This window comes from Etheostoma cragini, chromosome 19, assembly GCF_013103735.1.
Source record: "Etheostoma cragini isolate CJK2018 chromosome 19, CSU_Ecrag_1.0, whole genome shotgun sequence".
In the NCBI taxonomy this organism is placed as follows: Eukaryota; Metazoa; Chordata; class Actinopteri; order Perciformes; family Percidae; genus Etheostoma; species Etheostoma cragini.
Genome location: NC_048425.1, coordinates 9,852,163 through 9,876,526, shown reverse-complemented (window position 1 = coordinate 9,876,526; position 24,364 = coordinate 9,852,163). Strand labels below are relative to the sequence as shown.

Below are 24,364 nucleotides of genomic sequence, written 5' to 3'. Positions count from 1 at the left end.
CACGTATAAAAGTCTTCAAATGTTTTCTACAAGTTTGGCTTAGCTGTCTACATGCATTTCTATATTTCATTCTCACCTACATTATCATTTTTTTTATTGATATACTTCTTGGCTTCATTAGGAATCCATTGGAGTCACAGAGGGGTACAAGCTGTTGGGGGAAAAAGAAGCCTGCTTTCGAGAGTCTTTTCAGATGCCCGTGGTATTTGTTAAATGCAGTTTTGACAAGTCCCCCTTATTTGTTAAATAGTTTAAAAGTTGGCGGATACACAATGCCAAATCCTTTCCTCGCCTCATACCAAACTCTCTGCTTGTCTGCAAACAGCCATGTTTTACATTTTCTCTGTGGGTGGTTACACAGTTTTTAGATATCGGGTTCAAGAAGTCAAAACTTCGTTAGCAACAAGTTTTGCTCATTAAAAACTCTTCTGCTGACTGAATCCTTATTAGTGGTTCAACATCTTTGGTTAATAGTAGGTGTGGGTGTGCGCGGGCGCCCATATTGTCAGTCTTATCACTTGTAACTTTATTATTACCTTTGTGTTACTACAGTTTTTATTCACAACTGTCCATATACTTGCAGTCTTTGTTACCACTCGGGCAATACCAAAATTGGTAACACTTTACAGTAAAGTACACAAAAAATAGGTAGTTCATGATTAGTTACTGTTTTAAAAAAAGTAGCAAATGATTGTTTACTGTTTTCGGACTGGTAGTTAGTGTTTTTCAGAAGGGTAGTTACTGTTTTTTGAATGAGTAACAAATGATTAGTTACTACCCTTCTGAAAAACAGTAACTCATTATTCTACCCTTTCAAAAAACAGGTATTATCCCTCTCAAAAACAAGTAACAAGTACTTAGTAAGTAATCATTTGTTACTCTTTCAAAAACAGTAACTAATCATTAACTATGTATTTTTTCTATTTTTTGGGGATTGAGGTGTTCAAATAAATAATTTCTGTCATTTTTTTAGACGTCTTCACCATTAATAAATAAAACATCCTTAAATAGAATCCTCAGTTTGAGTTAAGTGCAAAGCGTCGGCATAATGCAGGGCCGTTGCACACTTTTCCCCCTCGAGTTCCACCCCCACACCCACCCTGACCAATTGGTAGGAGTTGCCAGTGCAGCGATAAGAAAGCAAACACCTCCTCCCCATATAGGCAATTGTGTTTGTTTGAATGCACCAGCATTTTGGATGCATCAGCATGTTGAATCTGAACTTAATTCTTGTCTTTGTAGTGTCAAAATTGCAAGGCATCACTGGAGGGGAGTTAAAACAGGACAACTGTCTTGCCTGTGTGCTGTCTCACACAGAGAATCAATAATGATGCATTCCATTGAAGTAACCACCTGTTTGTCTAGGATGATGTTTTTCTTCTTTCCAAAGAAGAGGCACACGCATGCCGACACACAAACACACACACACACACACTGCTACGCACTACTCTACTTTACGGCTGGTGATGACATTAACATATTAAGTAAAGCATTTTACAATGGAAAGTTTGTCAGGCAATTTGCCAAGGATTCTCACACAATTAAAAGAAGCCAAATAAGACGGCATCAGGCACCCTTCCAAACAAACACCTCACTGTTTTCATTTTCTCTTCGCTGTTTGGACAGAAATCTGTAATAAATTGTTCAAGTGTGTGCATTTCATTAAATTTAATGTATGTTTTTCTTTAAGCAGTTCAAATTAAAATACAACTATAATAAATTTTATAATGAGTAATGAGTATCTTTCTGTACGTGGTTCCCATGGGTCTTTGAAAAACGTTTGTGGATGTGATTTTGCCTTGAACGATTTTTAAAATGTACTTAAAAATCCACTTTCAGTAGTTTGGCATTGGTAAAAAGGGTCAGTGCGCTAGGCGTATGATTTAAAAAGGTTGTACTTAGTGTCTTCATTAATTCAAAGGTGTGTTTTGGACGTAAAATGCAATTAACCAATCAGAGTGTTTGTACCTTGGCGCATTGCTATTATGATGGAGGATTTGCACCGTCATATTTTATGTGTAATTTTGTGTGCTGCTGCCCTTTCCTGTGTGTGCGTGTGTGTGTGTGTGTGTAACAAGCATAGTGTGAGCTTGCCTAGGTGCATTTCAATAATGCACTATTAAAATAACAAAAATGCTCCCTTATTGACTTTAAACCAGGTTTTTGTTGGTCAATGGCGCAATAAAATTACGCTGTCTCAAGATAGCAATACACCAAAAATGCACCTGAACACACCTCCCTGTAAGACCAGCACGCCCATGGGCACAAAAATGGGTGCAGGTGCATTTGCGAACGACGCAGGTGCTGGATGGGAAATGAAAACTGCATTGGTCTTAAACTAGCAAAGACACTTGCTTCTGGCTTTGCGCTGTGCCGGGTATAAGGGAGGGCCCTCTGTCTCTTTTGCTCCAATGACACAATATGTTGTTAGAGAAGATGAGAGACATAGTCTGCCATAACTGAAACAAAGCACAATTAAGAATTTCTCTTTTTATTTATTGTCTGTAAGCTTCTGTAAAGCCTGCTAGTAGTCATCACAAAAATTCCTTAGTGTTGTGACAGTAATAAACCTTGATCCGCGTCTCAAACTATTCCGTGTTGGGTCATGGGTCTTGGTGGTTGGAAATTGGGCCTGAAAAGTCCTTGGAAGGTTCTTGAAATTTATGTTTAAGAAGGTGTGGTAATGTTATATTTCAGACCGTATGCCTTTGTGATTGCTTTGTTGAAAGTGTCTTTCTGCAAATACCCAAATGGCTTTGTGTCTTCTCTGAGATATTTTCACCACAGTTCAATATAGAGTTAATGAGCCAATGCTCACTAGCGCCAAAGGAAAGGGAAAATCCATACCTCCGTATTTCACATGGCTTCCTCCATGTTACTGATGTAAAATATGCCGGCATTAGCCTGATTATAGCAGCCGAGTAAGGCCAGCCATCTATGTGAAATAAGAAGTGTGCAGTTACGTTATCTTGGAAATAAATTGTAGTTCTTGTTTAAAACATTGGACATGTGGTGAATAATAACCTGGACTTGACTGTTGCAAACAACTAAAAAACAACACTCTAAAAAGGCTTTTTTTCCCATAAATGCCTGTAGACGAAGCCTTAATTTACCTTTCACATGTTGTATTGGTAGTACCATGCATAGTATACATTTTTAAGTTTTTTTTTCTCAAAGAAAATGTGAGTAATATGCAATAAACGTAAATGCTTGCAGCTGTCCTTTTTCATGATTAACAATTTTTTATTTTAACACACAAAACATCAATTTGTAACATGAACATATTCCCCCCCCCCCCCCCCCTTGTCATCACCACCCATCCAGACAAATATCAAGAAGAAATGACACAGTAACCACGATATTAAAACCATACAATAACATGATGACAAAAAAACACAAACCAAATCAACGTACGTATAAATGACAACATTCTAATCCAAATTTTGAGGGGGGAAGGTTTCTGAGAAATAAGTCAAACATTACTTACAGTGGTGTGAAAAAGTGTTTGCCCCCTTCCTCATTTCCTGTTTGTCACACTTAAGTGTTTCGGAACATCAAACCAATTTAAACAATAGTCAAGGACAACACAAGTAAACACAAAATGCAATTTGTAAATGAAGGTGTTTATTATTAAAGGTGAAAAAAAATCCAAGCCATCATGGCCCTGTGTGAAAAAGTGATTGCCCCCTAAACCTAATAACTGGTTGGGCCACCCTTAGCAGCAACAACTGCAACCAAGCGTTTGCGATAACGTGCAATGAGGCTTTTACAGCGTCCTGGAGGAATTTTGGCCCACTCATCTTTGCAGAATTGTCCTAATTCAGTTACATTAGAGGGTTTTTGAGCATGAACGGCCTTTTTAAGGTCATACCACAACATCTCAATAGGATTCAGGTCAGGACTTTGGCTAGGCCACGCCAAAGTCTTCATGTGGTTTTTCTTCAGCCATTCGGTGGTGGACTTGCGGGTGTGTTTAGGATCATTGTCCTGCTGCAGAAACCAAGTTCGTTTCAGCTTGAGTACACAAACAGATGGTCGGACATTCTCCTTCAGGATCTCTTGGTAGACAGCAGAATTCATAATTCCTTTTATCACGGCAAGTCTTCCAGGTCCTGAAGCAGCAAAACAGCCCCAGACCATCACACTACCACCACCATATTTTACTGTTGGTATAATGTTCTTTTTATGAAATGCAGTGTTCCTTCTACGCCAGATATACTTGGACACACACCTTCCAAAGAGTTCCACTTTTGTCTCATCGGTCCACAGAATGTTGTCCCAAAAGTCTTGGGGATAATCAAGATGTGTTGTGGAGAAATTGAGACGAGCTTTGATGTTCTTTTTGCTCAGCAGTGTTTTTCTCCTTAGAACTCTGCCATGCAGGCCGTTTTTGCCCAGTCTTTTCCTGATGGTGGAGGCATGAACGCTGACCTTAACTGAGGCAGGTGAGGCCTGCAGTTCTTTGGACGTTGTTGTGGGGTCTTTAGTGACCTCTTGGATGAGTCGTTGCTGCGCTCTTGGGGTAATTTTGGGCGGCCGGCCACTCCTGGGAAGGTTCACCACTGTTCAATGTCTTCGCCATTTGTGGATAATGGCTCTCACTGTGGTTCGCTGGATTCCCAAAGCTTTGGAAATGGCTTTATAACCCTTTCCAGACTGATAGATCTCAATTACTTTCTTTCTCAATTGTTCCTGAATTTCTTTGGGTCTCGGCATGATGTGTAGCTTTTAAGGATCTTCCGGTGGACCTTACTGTGTCAAGCAGCTCCTATTTAAGTGATGCCTTGATTGTGAACAGGTATGGCAATACTCAGGTCTGGGTGTGGCTAGAGAAATTGAACTCAGGTGTGGACAACCACAGTTATAGTATGTTTTAACAAGGGGGGCGATCACTTTTTCACACAGGGCCATGATGGTTTGAATTTTTTTTCACCTTTAATAATAAACACCTTCATTTACAAATTGCATTTTATGTTTACTTGTGTTGTCCTTGACTAATGTTTAAATTGTTTTGATGTTCCGAAACACTTAAGTGTGACAAACATGCAAAGGAACAGGAAATGAGTAAGGGGGCAAACACTTTTTCACACCACTGTATAATGGCACTCTAATGTGATACAATGTACAAGGTGTGTGGGTAAGTGCAATTTAATGATGGGGGGGTCTTGCATTGCTAAAGTGAAAGAGCATGTTCTGTCTCAAGTTAATAGGTCTTATTATGTCTTGCAATCAGCTCCCCGTTGGTGAAAGAGCCCGCCATTCAGGAGCACACGAGCCTATCGTTAGTGTCAGTTTACTTGACATTTTCTTTGTGTCCCTGTTGAGCCCGGAGACTGAATAGCCCTCCGCTGTGATAATAGTCAACTGCTAGACACCCACAGTAGGCCAAAAAGAAATGACAGAGGAAAAATGAACGACGAGAAATAACAAGAAAGAGTGCAAATCAGAGAGGTGGAGTGGAGTCACGAGGCTGTTCCTCTGGTGTCTGGTGTTGCGGTTACAAAATAGATTGCTGCCAAGGTGACAGACAATTAAAGACAACTGTTTCTTCCCCATTAGTCTTACCGCCTTTTATTATATAATTACCCTAAGAACAAGAGTGTGAAAAATGGAGGACAGGCTATCTGATTAAAAATGCACCAACTCCCAATCCATTGGGCTAGAGTCCTGTCAATCTGACAATTGTGATTTCCTTAGGATCAGAGTATCACTTGGCTGCCTGTTCTGCCAATTTTCCCGGCCCTTGTGACATGACCAATTACTCTTTCCATGAGAACTATCCAAAATTCTGAGACCATAGAATGAATGTTGTCTGACCAGCTGTATGGATCAATTTATTTTCTTTTTTTTTCTTTTTTTTGCCACCTGCACGCTCCTTCAGCGACCTTCATATACTGTCAATCAATGCAACGGCATAGGGGATTTAATTAAAATGAACCATGCACTTGTAAAATGTGACTGCAGCTACATTTAAAGGTGGAGGAGCAAAAGAATCTAATCAACGGTCTTTATGCCAAGGGCTCTTAATACACATGTGCACCTAGTCGTGGCATTAGATTAGTCCACAAAAACCTTGTAGACATAAATTTGTCTTATAAAGTCAGGTAGGTGATTCGAATGGCAGATGCAAATTGCACTGGCAAATTCCACAGTGTAATATCAAAAAGATAAAACCATCTTAAAATAACTGATATAATCAATAAGCTTAGTTAAGGCAATACATTTTTTTGTAATTTGTCACAGATTGGTTAATCTTGAGCTAAATGTGGACCTAATTACTTAAACTTTTCTTGCAGAGTTCTCATTACAATAAAATTCAGGTGATGAAAAATACTGTCACTCTTTATCCATCTGTATCATGTCCAGGAAATGTGAGGCTCTATTGTTTGAAATCCTTGTTCACCCAGACCACGTGAGGCTCAAGGTAAAAGAAGGCAGTGGAGATCCCTTAGAACAAAGAGAAAATCTGGGAATGGCATGAAAGCACATCCACCATGGCTCTAAAGCATTACGTACTTTGCCATCCAGCAAATGAGCTGCACAGACAGCAAATTAAAGCTCCTACATTATAGGATTGCAAGCAGTCCATGGATCGATATACATATACATACAGTAATCACCAGCTGTGTAGATCAGATAAAGGAGAGTAGAGAGGATTGACGATGGGAACATTGCTCCTCTGTTGGAGCTTTGTCTCAATGGCTCTGCAAGAGACTGCAGGCAGAGATCCACAAATGCAGCTCACTTGATAGTGTCACAGACAAGCTCAGCGCTGGACATGTGGAAACAAATTGAGACAGGAGTCATAGACAGTTTTTCATGAAGTTATACATTAAAATGACTACTACTTACTAGGGGTGTCACAATTTTGATTTTAAATCAAGTTTCAATTTTGACAGAAGAAGGAATGGCGATCCCACCAGTATATATTTTCCCTCTCTACCCCTGCCTACTTGCCCACATCCAAAGGTGGAAAACAAATAACACAGCATAGCTTAGCAGTGGCCTCCAGCTTGAATAACACAGCCAATGGCGGAGACAGAGATGATTGCGAAACAACAGAACTGGAAAATCCTCCTGCTTTCCTGAAGTCGCCGTGGGGCAACTTTTTGCCTTGCACGTGAGCGAGTTATGGAAACAAAGGTAAAGCATGTGGGCTCTGAGGTCCACATGAATGCGCTATGGACTCCATAGCGCATTCATGTGCACCTCATTTAACCAATGGTGCATTAAATTGGACTTTGTTCATTTTGAGAAAATCAAACTGCAAATTATGTTTCTGCCATTTAGTGGCCCTAATTGTCACTGCTGAATTTGAGAATCGGATTGTGACCTTTAAAATTGAAAGTCAGATTGAATCATGGATTTCGGGAGTCGTAACACCCCCTGCTATATGTACACATAACTAATTATATAACAGTATACATCAGAAAAAACCCACACTGTTTAACTCCTAATGGTGTTGCACTATCCCAGTATCACGTGGTCAAGGTCATAGCAAACATTTCTGTTTACCAAGAAAGTTTTACAAAATAAAATGTCTAATGCATCAATTCCTCTATGTCTTATACCTCAACAAGCCCATTATGAAGGGGGTAAGACCTGCAGGTGAGACTCAATTCAGAGCAAAAATGTCAGAGTGTAAGACCAAGTCCAGTTGGGTCTGGAACAACTAGATCAATGCAAACCCAGTCTAATTGGAATAATATAAACTCTGTATATATCTATTTAAACAAGAACATGCATACCTTTCTGGTGACTTACAGGCTGTTGCTATTTTTGAGATGACCCAGACCAGTAAACAGCGGGTTTTGACAGACTGGTCATTGCCAAGGTAGTACATGATTGGCCTTTTGTCTGAGCTTACACTACCACACATGTTTTTGTTATGCTTTAGATTGCCGCCTGCAAAACAGCTGTGGATATAGGGGGGGGATTATGTTTGATGTGTGCCAAAGCTCTTTATCATTGCCTAGGAGTTGAGTCGGTGTATTCATGTGTCTATTTATTTTGTCATGGCAATGGTGGTTTTGTGCAAGCATGTGTGCATGTGCAAGTTATTTAACGCTGGCCAAGTATTTCACAAGCCAACACACATTTTCTGCAGGAGTTCAGAAGCCTTTGCTTGTTCCTCAGTGCTAGCACAGGACAGTAGCTGGTGTCTGTGTGGACTCAGCAGGCCTGATTGATTCATGAAGCACAATCAAAGCTTTCATATGCCCTATACATATCTCTCCACTCTCTCTCATCTCACTGTTGAATCTTTTCTCTATAGCTGTCTGATTCTTTCTCTGCAGGGTGGTTGGCGCTCGTCGGAAACTAACAGAGGGTGTGTGTGTGTGTGTGTGTGCGTGTGTGTGTGTGTGTGTGTGTGTGTGTGTGTGTGTGTGTGTGTGTGTGTAACAGCGAGGTAATGTGATGTAACGAGTGGATTTGACAGCATGTGGTCATCTAGATTTGGATGTTTTCACATATACACACTTGTATGATTCCATTCTCTTTTTTGTAATTCCCCTAAAACTACATAATTACTCCCAATATGTAGTTTAATTGGCCAAAAGGCAGTATGTTAAGGTTCATTATGCGATGACTAATGCACCACACGACAACTTAGGATGGAGCAGCTATTCATGCAGCTCATCTTATTATACCTGCTCTCTCTCTCTCTCTCTCTCTCTCTCTCTCTCTCTCTCTCTCTCTCTTACTTCCCCCCCCCTCTCTTAGTCTGAGCTAAATCCAATTTAATAACACATGCTGCACTGCGCTTTTATTACTGTAATATCTACCAAAGAACCCCCTAAAATGGCACTTTCGGTGCAGCATTTACACACACAGATTGTGTTTTTGTACTCATGACATTTCATCACCATTTATGATGCTGTTTCTCCAGAGTGGAAACACTTGTTATTAATATCAATAGATCATAATTCATTGCATTGCAGTTGCAGGCAGGCTAGCTCACCTATTTACAAATCTCAATGCTCACACTCAACTTGTGGCTTTCAAGTGAAGCTATAGTAGGACTATAAGCACAGTACATGTGTGTTGTTAAATGGCATAGAGTCGCCTGAAACTGGAGCTCCGTCCTCTTCTTCTGTCTTTCCTTCCCCTCTGCCTCCAGAAAAATGAACGTCATGGGCTTGCAGAGTGCAAGCTGCTTGACACGACAACTGCAACAAAATGCTTATCTATTGCTGATAGCCTACATGTGACAGAGAGTGGCTGGGGTGGTTGAGGTAATTGAATCCATTTTGTGTAACATATAAAGTCAGAGGTGGGGGGAAGACTTCAGGTGTTGCCAAACAGATAAGATGCAGGAGGAGAGGCTGAATCTTTTCTGAATCTGGAGGATGAAGATACAGATCCCTCCAAAAGTCAGAGAAGTCCCAAAAAGGCTAGTCTCGCATTGCCAGAACACGTGTGTCATGTGTCCACACTGGAGTATGCTCCAGTGCTCTAGGTAGGCTAGGCGGTGTAGCCAGCTACACCGCCTAGCCTACCTATTCTGGGATAGGTAGGAACACAGTTGGAATGTTTCAGGAAATTATGAAGGGGTGTGCTCATTTACAATTTTATAAGTCAGCAGAGGCACATTTAATGGATTGGGAGCCATGTCAGATAACACTTTAAAGTGCCTGAAAAAAAAGATGGGCGGATTTTGTACTGATTCCCGAGTTGAAATGTTATCTATTTCTTGCAGAGAAATCTGATGTCAGCTAAGGAGCTGCACTTTAAAAGCTGGTAGGGGTTTGGGGTCTATGTTTAGATATTTCAGAAAGAGCTGTGCTTACACTACCACCCCATGGGTGCTTAAACCTTCATCTATTCCAGCCAGCAGAAGCTCCAACAATACTAGTTGTGTCAGCAGAGTCATTCACTCAGTGTTTACCTTTTACATTTTGAAGCCGCTGAACTGAACTTGTGAATCCAGCGCGTAGGATAAGCCGCCTGAAGTGCGAGCGTCATGAAAGGCTGGTGGACATACGTGGGCAGATGGAATGAAAAGCTTCATTAAGTCTGCTTAGTCAAGAAGCAATTGTTGGTCAGCATGCTTTGCCTAGACACAGTGAGTGTAATGTTTAAAATACCCAGCACTAAATGTCTGTCCACCAAATGCAACAGAACCAAACACCGGAGGTACTCAACATTTAATTAATAACAAAGATGCTATTACGGGGGGCTAAATTTCAAATGAGTCATTTCTGTGATGTAGTCAGGGCCTTATGTGAGGTTAATTGAGACCTTGACAGCACTTTAAGTCTCTGCTGTGTGCTTGTGTGTCTTGTCTTACCTCTGGCTACAGTGTCGGCTCTTGGGCTTTATGGGAAGAGATTTGATCTGAGTGAAAAGATACACAGTCTGTGTGTGTGCGTGCAGTCACAAGAGTGCTACCATGGGAGCGAGAGGAGGAGATAGAGATGTACTCTAGGTGTAAGAGGAGAAACTTATGTATAGCAACAAGCATGAATTCAACGGAGATGAAGTGTTCTCAGAGAATAGAAAGCCTTTATTGTCATTATACACATGTGCAATACCTGTTCAACGAGATTGAAGCAACGAAAAGAGTCATTCCTTATATTAGTTTACCGTATGCGTATTGAAAGCCGAGGCTGAAGTGATCCTCTTCCTGGATCACACTGGAGATGTAGGGAATTACTAACTTGTAATATGAAATGGATCTGTGTTAATTCTGGAATAACCCAACGATGTATTACTATTCTTTTTCTGTACCCCTGACTCTAATGATAGGACTGTGTTCTTTTATCAAGGGAGCATTGTTTTGTTGGCATCGTGACCAGACTCAGTGGTGCAACAGTGAACCACTCCTCTTCCTCTCCTGTCACTCCCTGGCTCTCTCCAGCTTTATCTCCTCCTCTCAGCCTTCTATTTAAACAGACGTAAACAAAAGAAAGTTTTTTGTTTGCAGCTCGGGTCTCTCTATTGCAATGCGCTCCATCTCACTGAGCTCATGCAAGCAATCAAAAGCTGTTTGTTGCTTACCGTTAAACAGCCCATACTTTGGGAGGTGGTCCAACTTAATACATAATTGGAAATTGTTGCTCTGGTCCATTTGCTACGCTTTTGTTCTTCCTACATCAGCAACACAGACACCGCCAGGAGGCTTCTCTTGGGGGATTTGCTTTTCCCCCTCAGTGTCATTCCCCCCCCCCCCCCGCCCCCGTTCATCTATTTCTCTTTCTCCTTTGATGCCTTTTTTATGTCAGTTCACACTTCAGTTGAGATTGCTCTAGATTTCAGCCAAAATGCTCTTTTAAGTAGCTGTCTCTGTCTGAATGCCATTTGTCCCTCATTTCATCGTTTTTTCCCCCTGACACATAAAATGCTGTCTTTTATATGAGTGCATGCACCCATATTACGTGTCTGTGTTTGTTTCAAAGTGAGCTCTATCGTGCCCTTTAATGTTCCAGACATAAAGCAGTTAGAGTGTCACTTAACACAGCACTTTTTCTGTCTTTCACTATAGCTTTTTGTTCAAATGACCTTCATGCAGCAGTTATTCCTTGAAGGTTCCATATTATGTTTATTTTCCGGTTCATATTTGTGTTTATTTATAACTTATTTACTTGATTTAATGTTTAAAACCCACATTCTTATTTCATAATGTCATCTGAATATACCTGTATTCATCCTCTGTCTAAAACGCTCCGTTTTAGCGCCTGCCTCTTTAGGCGCCTCCCAAAATAGGACAGATGCTCTGATTGGTCAGTGTTTTCGGGTCTTCCGAATCTGCACTCTCTGAGAAGTCTCTACACTGCCATTGCACCCGGGGAATGACTGAAACACCACTCTAGTGGCTCTTTCTATGTATATATGTTATAGTTGTGACATCACAACCGTACAGAAGTCCTGAAGGCTCATTTAAAGGCACAGTTTATGAATATGGGCTAGGTATGTTTCTCTGTGGATTGAGTGTTTTGATACTTTCACAGTATTTATCTAGCACCTTAAACTGCTTTTAAAATGCAAAAAATTTAAATCTCACTTTTTGAACTTGGTGTTAATTAACTAGTGTAATCAACTTTGCGCCATGTATGCTATGACACTGTCCTTGGTCATATCTGAACACAGTGCACAGCTATGACATGGACACACTATTATCCATCTCCACTCTTCCACTCCTCTCCTCTCACCTGAGATTGCTTCTGTGGCGAACCCGCTCGCTCATGAAATTTGGCTTTCAATCTGTCTGCCAACGGACCACCCCTCTGGCCAGCACCAGCTTCTCTCCCCAGGGAAATGCACAGAGGTCTTGAAGCGATCCTGCTGTAATGGAACTTCAGGATAAACTAGATTTGATGATCCACCCATACAGGGTCCTCTTGGCGGTTTGAGTTTGCTCCCTCTCTATCCTGTGTCAGCCGTAAACCTCATTACCTGAGGCTGATTGTTCAATCTAACCTTCCCCCTACCCCCAGGGGGAAACAGAGGTGAGGAGGGGCAAATGAACACAGGAAGTGGAGTGTCACTTCAGATCCCAGTTCATGTTGGGAAACTAGTTAATTTGATTAACCGCAGAGTGGGAGAGAGTTATTAGAGAGTTGAGAGATCTTGCTGTTATTGCTGTCATTGGTGACCCCCCCCCCAAGAAGCTGCAAGCTTCTGATTTGTATCACATATTTTGTATTGTGGTATTCAACCTTTTTAATTTTTATATCCTTATTGAGATAAAACTGTATTGATCCTTCAGGGACATAAGTAGCAACAGTAATGGGACTGGGGGAGCAGGACAGGATATGTTCCACAGAATCAGCATAAAACCCTACAAAGACTAAATCAAATAGACTGTATGTGAAATGTATTTATAAGAAATAATAAGGAGAACCAGGTAAAAGCTAACCTCATGCTCACTGCCTTCACTGTCCACACTGACTCGTGTGATTGAGGTATCACTGTTGTACATTTGTTGCAGCGATACTTGCTATTCTGACAGCTGCAGGTGTTTGTTCAGTTCCTGACAAATGCACACGGCACTTCCCCTGCTGCTGTGAGGCTAGTCTCTGACATGTGTCCGTTACACAAACTGGCTGTTTTGACTGGTAGTGTGTGAACGAAGCTCACTGCAGTGGGAGGTCATGTGCTGCTGACAGAGTGACAGACATTAGCAAAGTTGTCCCCATTTCTTCCCTCTCTGTCTGGGCATTCGTGCTCCTCCTATTATTCTCTCTGCTGTATGCTCTCACACTACTGTTAAACCATCACCCTACATTGAAAGGGTTTTATGTGTTGTGGCTGTTTTAATTTATTTTTAAACCAAAGCAAAAGCTATTTTTGCCCCATGATGTTTCTACAATGTAAACATGTATTGCGAGCATGAGAGCCACAGCAGCACTCCATGTTGTGACACTGGAATCAATAACAACAGCTAATAAATAAATAAAGCTCAAAAGATTTTACCCATGGAATTTTTGCAAAAAATAAGTAATGAACTGTTCAGTCAGTGCTAGTTAAGAGAAACCTGTGAGCAACACCATTGTTTATTTTTGAGTTAATCTGCTCAGAATCCTTTTGGGCTTTTAATAACTAGAATCTGGCTTTATAATGTGTTTATTAAAGTTCCCGTCCATGCAGACTTTAGGACAAACTATTTGTGCAATCCTGCAGTCACGAATTCTCTCTTTAACTTACCTTGCTCTCTCCCTTCTTTTTTCCCTCCAGGTAAGGAAGAATCGGTAGCCACCTTCAAGGGCAACGAGTTCTTCTGCTACGACCTGTCGCTGACACCCATCCAGAGCAGCACCGACGAGATAACGCTTTCCTTCCGCACGCTGCAACGTAACGGCCTCATGCTGCACACCGGCAAGTCTGCAGACTACGTGAACCTTTCCTTGAAGAGCGGCGCAGTTTGGCTGGTCATCAACCTGGGCTCGGGGGCATTTGAGGCACTGGTGGAGCCCGTCAACGGCAAGTTCAACGACAACGCCTGGCATGACGTGCGCGTCACCCGCAACCTGCGCCAGGTAAACACTGCCCGTGTAATCCAGAGCCACCACAGATGGAGTGGTGCCTCTGTCTGCCACCCACCCTATCTCTGCTTCTTTATTTGACTCTCCATCTTTACGTCATTTCTCTACCCACAGAGCAAACAGGAAGGGTTTGTCCCACCTTCCTTGTCTCCTCTCCTGTCTCTTGCTACCCAACTTAACAATGATTTCTCCTTTTTCTAGGCTGACAGAAGTTCGGGTCTTGTTTTTTGTCCTCAAATTTATCACTAAAATCACCAAAGATCCATCTCACCATCATATTCAAAGGTCACTCAAAGGCAAAATTTGAAAATTCAACACATGCCAAGTGAAAATTAGACTTAAATCCCTACCATAGTAAAACAATGGTAAATTATACATCACAATGTGATCTAAGACAACTATGCACATTTAAGGTGTTACCACGTACATTGTTTTGTTATTAATGAGCAAGTGAAGACAGAATTCTGCCCAGTACGTATGCACATAATGTAAACAAATGGATGGCCCTTTCTGAACAAATTACCCAACATATTTTAACATATCTACAAACCTTTAATTGTAGCTAATGGAAAACAAAAGAGCCCCAGCAACCTGAATGCCTGTGTGTGAATCAGCTAGTCCATTGCTTCAGTTTTTTCCCGTACAAACATATGCACAGCAAAGCCCTAAGTGAATGTACACACAGGACACCCTCTGAATACTTGACTATCCGGATGCACCAGGCCATCAATTGGCAGTTGCACTTGCCAGCAGTGGGAAACAATCAATTTCACTTACACTTGCTGTGCTTACATTTTTGGGATAATTGTAATGAATGGCTTGTCAGACCTAATAATGGGCATTGTAAGCCTTGGGCCAAATGCAAAAGAAGCCTGATGTGAATACATTAACACAATGATGGTGCATCACCTTCTTTGTGTGTGCCTGCAAAAACATCCCCTGAAAGGGTCATTAGTATCAAACTGTTGCACTTTAAATGTAAATGTAAATGGCCTGTTCTGATATAGCACTTTTCTAGTCTTAACGACTACCCAACTCGCTTTTACATAGTACAGGAACCATTCACCAATCACACACATTCACACACTGTGGCCGAGGCTGCCGTACAAGGTGCCACCGGCTCATCAGATAACCACTCACGCACATTTACACTCCGAAAGGCGCAGCATCGGGGGCAACTCGGGCTTCATTGACTTGCCCAAGGACACTTTGACATGGGACTGCAGGGCCAGGGATTGTCTGGCGACCGCTCTACCACTGAGACACAGACGCCTTTGAGACACTAAAGAAGGAAAACCCGGGAGCAAAGTGATTCCTAATTAAGTGTTGTTAAATTATAGTCCATGCCAAACAGACTCAGCGATTTCTGTCGTATTGCAATAATACTATTATATATTTAAGTGTGGTAACTTAGACATGGAAATAGTCCAAGATTGTGGAGCTGGTGTTTTAATTAGCACATGCTGTACTTGCTGTAGTAAAAGGGCAAACGATCACGCACTCACTGACACACACAGAGTCTCAGATATGGCATCTTAGACACACTGACATACGCCGACGCACATATATAGTGGGGATCAACTATGTTATGCTGTAGAGCTATGTGTGATCAGCAGAGTGAGACCAGCTTAATGAGTTTGGGAAGCCAACAAAGCTTTTAAGATTTAAAGCATGAGCCAACCCACCTACCACTAACTGCACCAGAATGACCATCAGGCAAGTAAGAAACACATGCAGGCATGCCCAGATTATCCGTGTAAGGTTACCCCCCCCCCCCCCCCTTCTCTGCTCTGGAGAGAGGGCAAGTGGACCAGTGCCCAGGGGCACCAACCATTCACAACCAGTGGGGGGGGGCACCACATGAAACAAGCTTTAACAATATCTTTTGTAAATTGTTATATTGTTCACTTGAAATTGTTGAAAAACCATAAAATACTCATTTATGAACACTTATTTCACAATAATAATAAATTATGAATTAATCAATATTACATAACCACTATTATTCCCCCTCCCCACTCTAATAACTCTATAATAAATGTAAAATAGTAACTGTTATAAAAAATAAGTGGTTGACTTTGTAATGCAATTGGCAAGCAAAGAAAATATACAACAAGATTTCTCAAAATTTTTATCAAATTTGAGTAATGATTTTACTACTTTTACTAAATGATACAAATGCAATATGCTTAAATATAGTTCTGCACACATTAGTGGCTATACAGTGGTTTGTTAAATTATATAAGTATATAACTTAACAAGAATTTAAACTTTAAAACAAGTTGGGAGAAGTGTTGCTTACTTGAAACGAGCAGTGGCATCTAGTAGTGTTATGCTTATCTCACTTTATTCTTGATATTGACACAAAAACAGATATTGAAGGCCTGCCTCAGTCCATGCCTTGACCCAGAACTAACAACTCACACAGTGCAGTCCATGCGATCTCCATTACCTCACATAACAGCTGGAATCCCCAGTGGATCATTGTAATTGACATAACAGGCAGCCTAGGTGTAAAAGAGCTCTGTAGATTTCCACCGGACAATCCCCCAGTGAGAGACGACGACAGAGGTATCAATTCCATTGACCACCTCTGACCCCATGTTTACTCCCGGGCTGATACTCAGCCAATCAATGAGCACTTGCATGCTTCCGGGACTCATAGAACACACATGTATCTACACAGTCACACACATGTCAGAGGAACACTGTATGAAAACATTAAAATCGATGAGGATCTTTTTTTTCTAATTACTTGGTCTTTCAAACACATGTCAATACACACTGTACTTTAAATCTTTTTTCAGGTTTTATATATTAATGAATTGATAGAATCAGAATCGGGTGTATTGTATTTCGGCACATATCAAACACATAGTAAGAGAAAGTCTAAATAAAGACAAAAGTAAGTATTGCAAGAATCACAAAAAATGACAGCAGAAATATGAAATATAACACACAAAAAAAGAGCTTAGTTGGAAAACAAAAGAAACACGAACGTGCTTGCTATTTATTTGGGTTACCAATTGAGACATATGCTACTGTAATTATCAATAGCACTCAAAATTAGATAAAACTGATCAATTTGATCATTGGGATATGCTGTTACACAGAAAAGAAAATCCTAATCCTAGGGTTTCTAAATATAGGTCAAATATTAATGAAAATCAAAAAAAAAGGAATAGAAAAAAACAATCTGATTTGTTTTCTACAGATAACAGCAGCAAGGTACGCAAGAGTTGTGCTTTGTAACAGAGGTAAATCATTATTTAACTGAAGTATAATTCCATTAGTCTGTGTAGGTTCTACATAACCATGACTTGGATAGGACAAAGTAACAAGAACACCTCATAACGGAATCCTCTGCCGTACAAAAATGTTACAAACTATGCCTTAATTTACAAGGTAGTATGACAAAAATGGACCACTATAAACTGAGCAAAAACTGAATGCAGGGCTTTTAATTTTAATAACAATGTATTTTTTTGCTTACTATTTTGTCCACACCCTGTTTACAGTATAATTTCGAAATGTATTGACATCCCTCAACAGATGAGGAAATAATGAATATTAAATTAAATTAAATGGTGGATGCACACCACATGCTTACTTCACCCACAATTTATCAATATTTTTTGCAGAGCATGCAAAAATGTCCTGTTCAAAGTCCTTTTGTGTTAGAACATTACAACACAAAAATAATCACAACCTTTTCCCCCTCTTTTGTATTAAATAGCATTTTTTTCAGATAGTGTGTGGCCATATATGCTATGGACAAACCACCACCATGCACCGTCTTGTCCCACCTACCACATTTAGTGTGGTTTAGAAACTCTAAATATTGTTAATTACATCATCTAATATTTAAATACAACTGCTAATGTAAACAACCAACCCACACAAGCACACCAGTGTTGTTTTCCACTTCTCTTCCCCTTGGAGCTGACATTATATGTTGATTTAAAATAGCCTGCAGTCTACAAGACAAGTGTTGGATTCCAGCTCAGGTTATCGTGCAGTCCCAGTGGTCTCCCAAGTCTCATCCAGTCTCTCTCTGTTGTTGTTAATGGATTTTGCAACATCATGCATATCTACCCCTCCATCAGTAGGCTCCAAAATAAGTAAAGCCTGTGAGTTCTCATAAACCAGTCTTTTTCTTTCCCACTTCTGTACGTATATGTGTATATTTTCCGTCTTTCTTCACAAAACCTATAAATTTATCAGCTTTGTGCAGAATAAAATGAAGCAGACAGAATTAGGTGAGGTGATAGGCACTCTCCGCCAAGAGAGAGGAGAGAAGTGGGAGGCGTGGGTAGAAATACTCTATGCCAAGCAAATGAGTCACAGATTCAGAGCTCCCCTTGGTGGCATCTGGTAGTACTGCAGGTGTGTATGTGGTTACTGGTGTGTGTTTGAGTTGGGCTAATCCCTGTAAATACAGTTGACAGACAGGCAAGGACACTTGCCTCGACCTCTCATCACTGCATGTCTCTGCCCACAAAGCACACACATCCCCGCCCCTTCCACTCCATGCAGTGCAAATATCGGTTAGCATAAGCAGCAAGGGATCCCTCCCTCCTCTCCTCCCTCCCTCTGCTCTGCCTGACATGACGATCTACCATAATAGACTTCTTGTAGTCCAGGTGACAAACACACTGCAGAAAGAAGAAGGGCAAAGAAAAAGATGGAAACCCTCCTGTCAGGGTGTCTTGGGAAATGATAGATGTACTCCATACTGTACACTGCACCAAAATAGAACACATTGTGAAAATAGGTCAAATAGTAAGTGCACAATGGCACTCTAGTCAGCATAAATCTAGCAGTTAAAGTTCTTCTTGCACAATGGATAGTTTAAATAAAAAGGCCTCATTCTCTACTGTACACTGTGTTCTGCAAGTATTTATTTTCTGATCTTTTTAAAATCCCACTCAAATTGTTTTGGGAGGGGTGCAGCTACATGAACCCATCCTCATACTGCTGTATTCCTTTGCATGGGTAACTCTTGACTTGGACAACTGTAAAAACAAGCCACATGGACAGAAACTAAAACCACTGGCGCCTGTGCTATTATGTTCCTACCCATTACTGTCATTGCTGTAACTCAAAGTCAATCAATCAGTGTGTGTATGTGTGTGTGTGTGTGTGTGTGTGTGTGTGTGTGTTTGTATTTGTGTTTTGCAGAGTAGCAGCGGAGACAGTGCAGATCAGGTAGAGACTAGAGGTCTGATTCTTGAGAAGTGTCTGGTGGTTAAGGTATTGCCTTTAAACATTATATTTAGGTTATTATATCATAAGTGCAAATGAGACGGGATCATCGAATAAAAGACGTGACAGCAGCCGGCAGCAGATTTATTTTCAGCTTTCTTTCTTGGCACATATTTAGTATTTCCATAGCAAACAGAAAACAGAGCAGTATCAAATACAGCGGAGCAACTTTCCTGTGTCTGCAACCTAATTTGCAACGTAGTTATAATCAGACACTGATGAGAAATTACTGCTGTGTTTAATATTTCTTCAGCCCAGCCAATATCAAGACCAAGTAGTATGATTAGTTGCATGATTATATTGTGTTGGTGCAGATCTGTTACGAGGATACAAAAGCAGTAAGCAAGAATGTTTATTTAGACATGGTAAATGGTGACGCCACTTTAAAATTCCAGTCAGTACACAGTGTAGACATGCAAGTATGCAATGCTGTTGGGAGCAGAGCAACAATTAATTGGTGAAAATCTGTTCTCAACAGACATGAATGACTACTCCATAATGTAGTAAAACGTGAAATAACCAACTGCTATGCACAACAAGGGAATATTTCACCCTGCTGCTCTGTTGTCGCCTACTGTAGCTGTTGTGATGGTATTTGGTCAACCTCTATGAAATTGTGAATGGTTTGTTGATTTATTAGCATTGCAACGACGGGACAAATGATGGATACCAAGCTTCTGATTTACTGGAAAGAAAACAGGATTAGGAACTTATCCTAATGTATTCTTGGAGGGTTAGGGTTAGCTAACTTTCCATGTAGACGATCACTGGAACAATCAGAACAGCTTCACACAACAACGGCCCTTCTGCACGCCTAACAGGCACTTGTGTCCCACAGGACACTGCAGGCAGTCAGGGGAAACATGAGACACACACTGGCAGGGCAAGGAAGTGTGCGCTTGTATGTCTGTATTTTTGTCTGTTCAGGAGAAGAAGAGAGTGAGAGGATGAGTGTGTGGGAAATGAAGCGCAGTGCTACTGGAGGAATATCAGAGCAGTGGGAGGATCGGGGGAGCGCTGGAAAAGAGACAGCAGTTAGTTCCCTTCTAAGAAAAGAAAAAAATAACAGCTTTCTTTTATTTCCCCAATGTGACTTTACAACCAGCAGATTCAACATACACTCCGTCACAAAACTAGTAGTAGCTAAGCTAGCATTTGGAATGACCTCTGAACTCAAAATGTCCCTCTTTTTGCTATCACGTTCACCCTTTCTTCCCTTTTCACTCTCTTCTACAGTATCATCTGCCCTTCTCTTGTATTTGGCTGTCCATCTTTTTTTGTCGCCCTTGATCCCCCCCCCCACCCAGTCACATCTCTTGACCATATGATTGATCCATGCATGCAGCTATTGGTTTATTGAATGGATCAAATAGACTTGTTCATGCTCTTTTAGTGCTAAATGCACAACCCTGAGGTTCAGCCTCCGGCCCAGAGTTTAGTTGAAGGATGCAAGCTTTGATCTGCATCAGGATCGAGTTAAGCAAAGGCCACGTTGAGAATTGTAATCTGTTAGGCACAGGAAGTGACCACTATGAACCAGTGAGGTATTTCGGTTTTTGAGAAATTTGAGTTTTTTTCTACGCAGCCTTAAAAATGTACAGAGAAATGCGTATATGAACTTTTGTTTTTCCTTTAGCCCAGATTGATTCAACCTTTATGTTTGCTGGTGTTGTTGTTGTTTTACCTATCTGGCAACAGCACTAGGACTTTTCTTTTCTTTAAATAACAACAAAGAAGGAAGTTAGCATGAAGTAACATGGTAAATATACAAAATTGGAAAAAAAAAGAACTTTTATGTTTTGCATACCTCTAAAAATAACACCATTTTCCAAGGGAAGAAAAAAAAGTTACTTTTAAACTGTTGATCATTGTGAATCAACAGACATACAGTGCATGTGGTTGTTTATAATTGAGGCTCAGGCACACCTTCATAGTCAATAATGGAGAATAAAAACACACGCACACAAGCTTTAAAGGCAGCCAGACAACACAAGGTAAATTCCAATAATGCAGACATAGTGAATCAGTTGGGCACCAACACAAAAACACGCCCCATCAAATTCTAAGTGTTTTCTATGCTCCATGCATATCTTCCATACATAGATAGAAATTGCTGCTGGCTGTATGTATTCATATTCAACACACGGCACTGTTTTCACGCTGTACCTACATACACCCTCTCAACTACTACATGGTTGTTATGAAATAGGCACAGACCAAGAAGTTGCAGGATGGAATACCTTAGATAAAAAAGAGACTTTTGAGCCAAAGAATTGTGTGATTTGATAATGAAACACCACCACAACGAACTTGTGTCAAGACTGCAAAATGAATCAGGGAGTCTCATTGTCATTTATTAGTGTTGTAAGATCTGCAACATGCGGCGCAATCTTCTAAAAGCGTTATTCCTTTTGAATTTCAAATTTACTGTAGCATATTAAAGCCTTCACTCATCGTTCAGCCACTGATATCTTGTAATTCCTGTTACTAAGACATCACCACATTTAAGAATCATGTTTTAAGTGGCAGGTCATGTTTAGGAAACAATCACATTTATTTCATCTGAGACAACAGAATGAGTCAACCCTCCCGCTTCAATCAAAACAAGATGCCTCCCCGCTTCTTTGTTGTTTTCTCTATCTTCTCCTCTCTCACTTGCTTAGATTTGTCATCCATTTCTGTAAGGCATTATCCTGCAATTACCCCCCCCCCCACACACAGACACACACACACACGCACTTCTCTTCCTCCTTTGTCAGTCCATCCATCCTCTCCCTTCCCTCTCATTCAATGTTCCTCTAAGAGGCAGCCAGAATTCCTAAGAGAGAGCTAATCAATTCCTCTCCCGCTCCTCTTCCCCCCCCTTTCCCTCTCATTTTGACTCTGTCTCTCTCGTCCATTCTTTCTAGCAACTTGTCACTAAGCAACGGTGTCGGCTATGCTGTTGGGTAGTGAAGGGTCTCTGGCTGCAGTACTCCAGTAGTTGCATTAATGCTTTTCAATTCCTCAAGTTAAGCGTTCTAATATCATTGTGGAAAGAATAAAAAGTCAGTGAAGTCCAGATTTACTAGGTATCATTATTAACCCTCATGCCTTAGTCCTTGGACCTGCTGTGTACCCAGGGACAAGAACAAGAAAAAAGACCCAGGCAAAAATAATTGGGTTAAACTAATAAGAGGAGATATCAAATTAATTAATTAAGCCAGATAATTTACTCTGCAATTCTGGGCTTACATGTTGTGGCATCACCACACATACACCTTGTGGATTAGCTCCAGTTATTCACATGTTACAAAAAGGTCAGTGTAATGTTTTCAGCATAATGACAGATTTAACCTGATAGTCAAAACCAAATCTAAAAATGCCATTCACGGTGCTCACCTTTACAAACACATACTGCAACACACTTGTATGATTACGATAGGAATTGTTTGAATGCAGACAGGGCTAGTAGATAAGTTTGATGTACATAATGACATGCTAACATCCATGTAATCCTTTATCAGTTTACCGTGAGTTACATTTTAAGTAATTATTAAGGGCTCCAGCCGAGAGGAAGCATCGTGTGGATGGGCTTTATTATTTTTTTCCTGTGCTTTCCCCATACTGATCGCAGGTTAGCCCTCAAGCACAGCTTCTGCTTGTACATTGCCCAAAACTACAAACCCTTCTAGCTAAAACATCAGCCTGGTCATTTGATACCACCGCTCAGAGGTTCTGTGCATTTGAGGGGGAGAAAAAAAAACTAATTTGCATCACATTTCCACTGCATTAGCATATACCGCTTGTTTTCCCACACTCACTCACTCATCAGCCTCATTTGCCGCTACCTGCTCCAGCACTTTCATGTTTATTCATCCCAACGTCTTGGAGAACTATAAACAGATAACAAATCTCTGCGCCATTAGCAGTAATAAAATGCTAGGGAGACCGGAAGAGGTAAAAGAGACTACAGGAAGCTACAGACCACAACTATAGGCATCCATAGCCAAGTTGGAAAGGTGTTATCCTTTGTGCTATTTAGCCTGGCTTTAACATTTCTTATCATCAGGTGTGTTTACAAGTACACACAAGCTATAAATAAGAAGAGCTAGCTGGAGCTTTTTGCTAAAAAATGCATATTTAAATGTAACTATGTGTTCACAACCGGATTCAATTTTATTTTCAAGAGATAGGAATGAAATATAATTATATAGGTGACAGGGCTGATATAAATAGGCTGTTCATCTTTGTTTTCCAATATCTTATGAATTCCTCAATCACAGAACCTAGTAGACATTTGAGCATTGAGTTAAGCCAGGCTAAGTGCATCCACAAAGTAGTCCAACGCAATGGCACATTGGTGATTTATATGGTTAAAGTACAATGGAATCCACTCAAGAATTCAAAGTACATCATTAAAAAGCAGTTAGCCAAAGCAATAGAAAATTGATTCACTGTACCTTTTGTTTATTACTAATCAATACTGTAACATAAAATAAAAAGCATCAACAGCAACAACATCTTGTGGGTTGACATTGAACTCATCCTGATGGAAAGTAAAGAGAAAGAAGGAACAAGCAGGGAGTCAGAGATGGGAAAATAGAGGTGAGGATGATGGAGGCCCAGCAGAAAAGGAGAGAGAATTATGACCATCTGAATCACAATGCACAATATGTTCTACTGCAATTTCCATGCACACACACGCACACACCTATACAGCCCATGTACCTATACATTGGTGATTTATATGGTTAAAGTACAATGGAATCCACTCAAGAATTCAAAGTACATCATTAAAAAGCAGTTAGCCAAAGCAATAGAAAATTGATTTACTGTAGCTTTGTTTATCACTAATCAATACTATAACATAAAATAAAAAGCATCAACAGCAACAACATCTTGTGGGTGGACATTGAACTCATCCTGATGGAATGTAAAGAGAAATTAGGGACAAGCAGGGAGTCAGAGATGGGAAAATAGAGGTGAGGTTGATGGAAGCACAGCAGAAAAGGAGAGAGAATTATGACCATCTGCATCACAATGCACAATATGTTCTACTGCAATTTCCATGCACACACACAAACATACCTATACAGCCCCAGCCCCCGCCCCGCACCCCCACCCCCACCCCA

At 40.7% G+C, this 24,364-nt stretch overlaps 1 protein-coding gene across 6 annotated transcripts in view; it reads left to right on the top strand.

Annotated features, from left to right (window-relative positions):
* Positions 1–24,364, top strand: part of nrxn2b (neurexin 2b) — a 589,914-nt gene that overhangs the window by 188,275 nt on the left and 377,275 nt on the right. For all 6 annotated transcript variants that reach the window (XM_034856686.1, XM_034856684.1, XM_034856685.1 and 3 more), the window contains one exon: positions 13,678–13,979. In XM_034856686.1, coding sequence (XP_034712577.1) covers positions 13,678–13,979 — 302 coding nt within the window. The remainder of the gene's footprint in view (positions 1–13,677; positions 13,980–24,364) is intronic.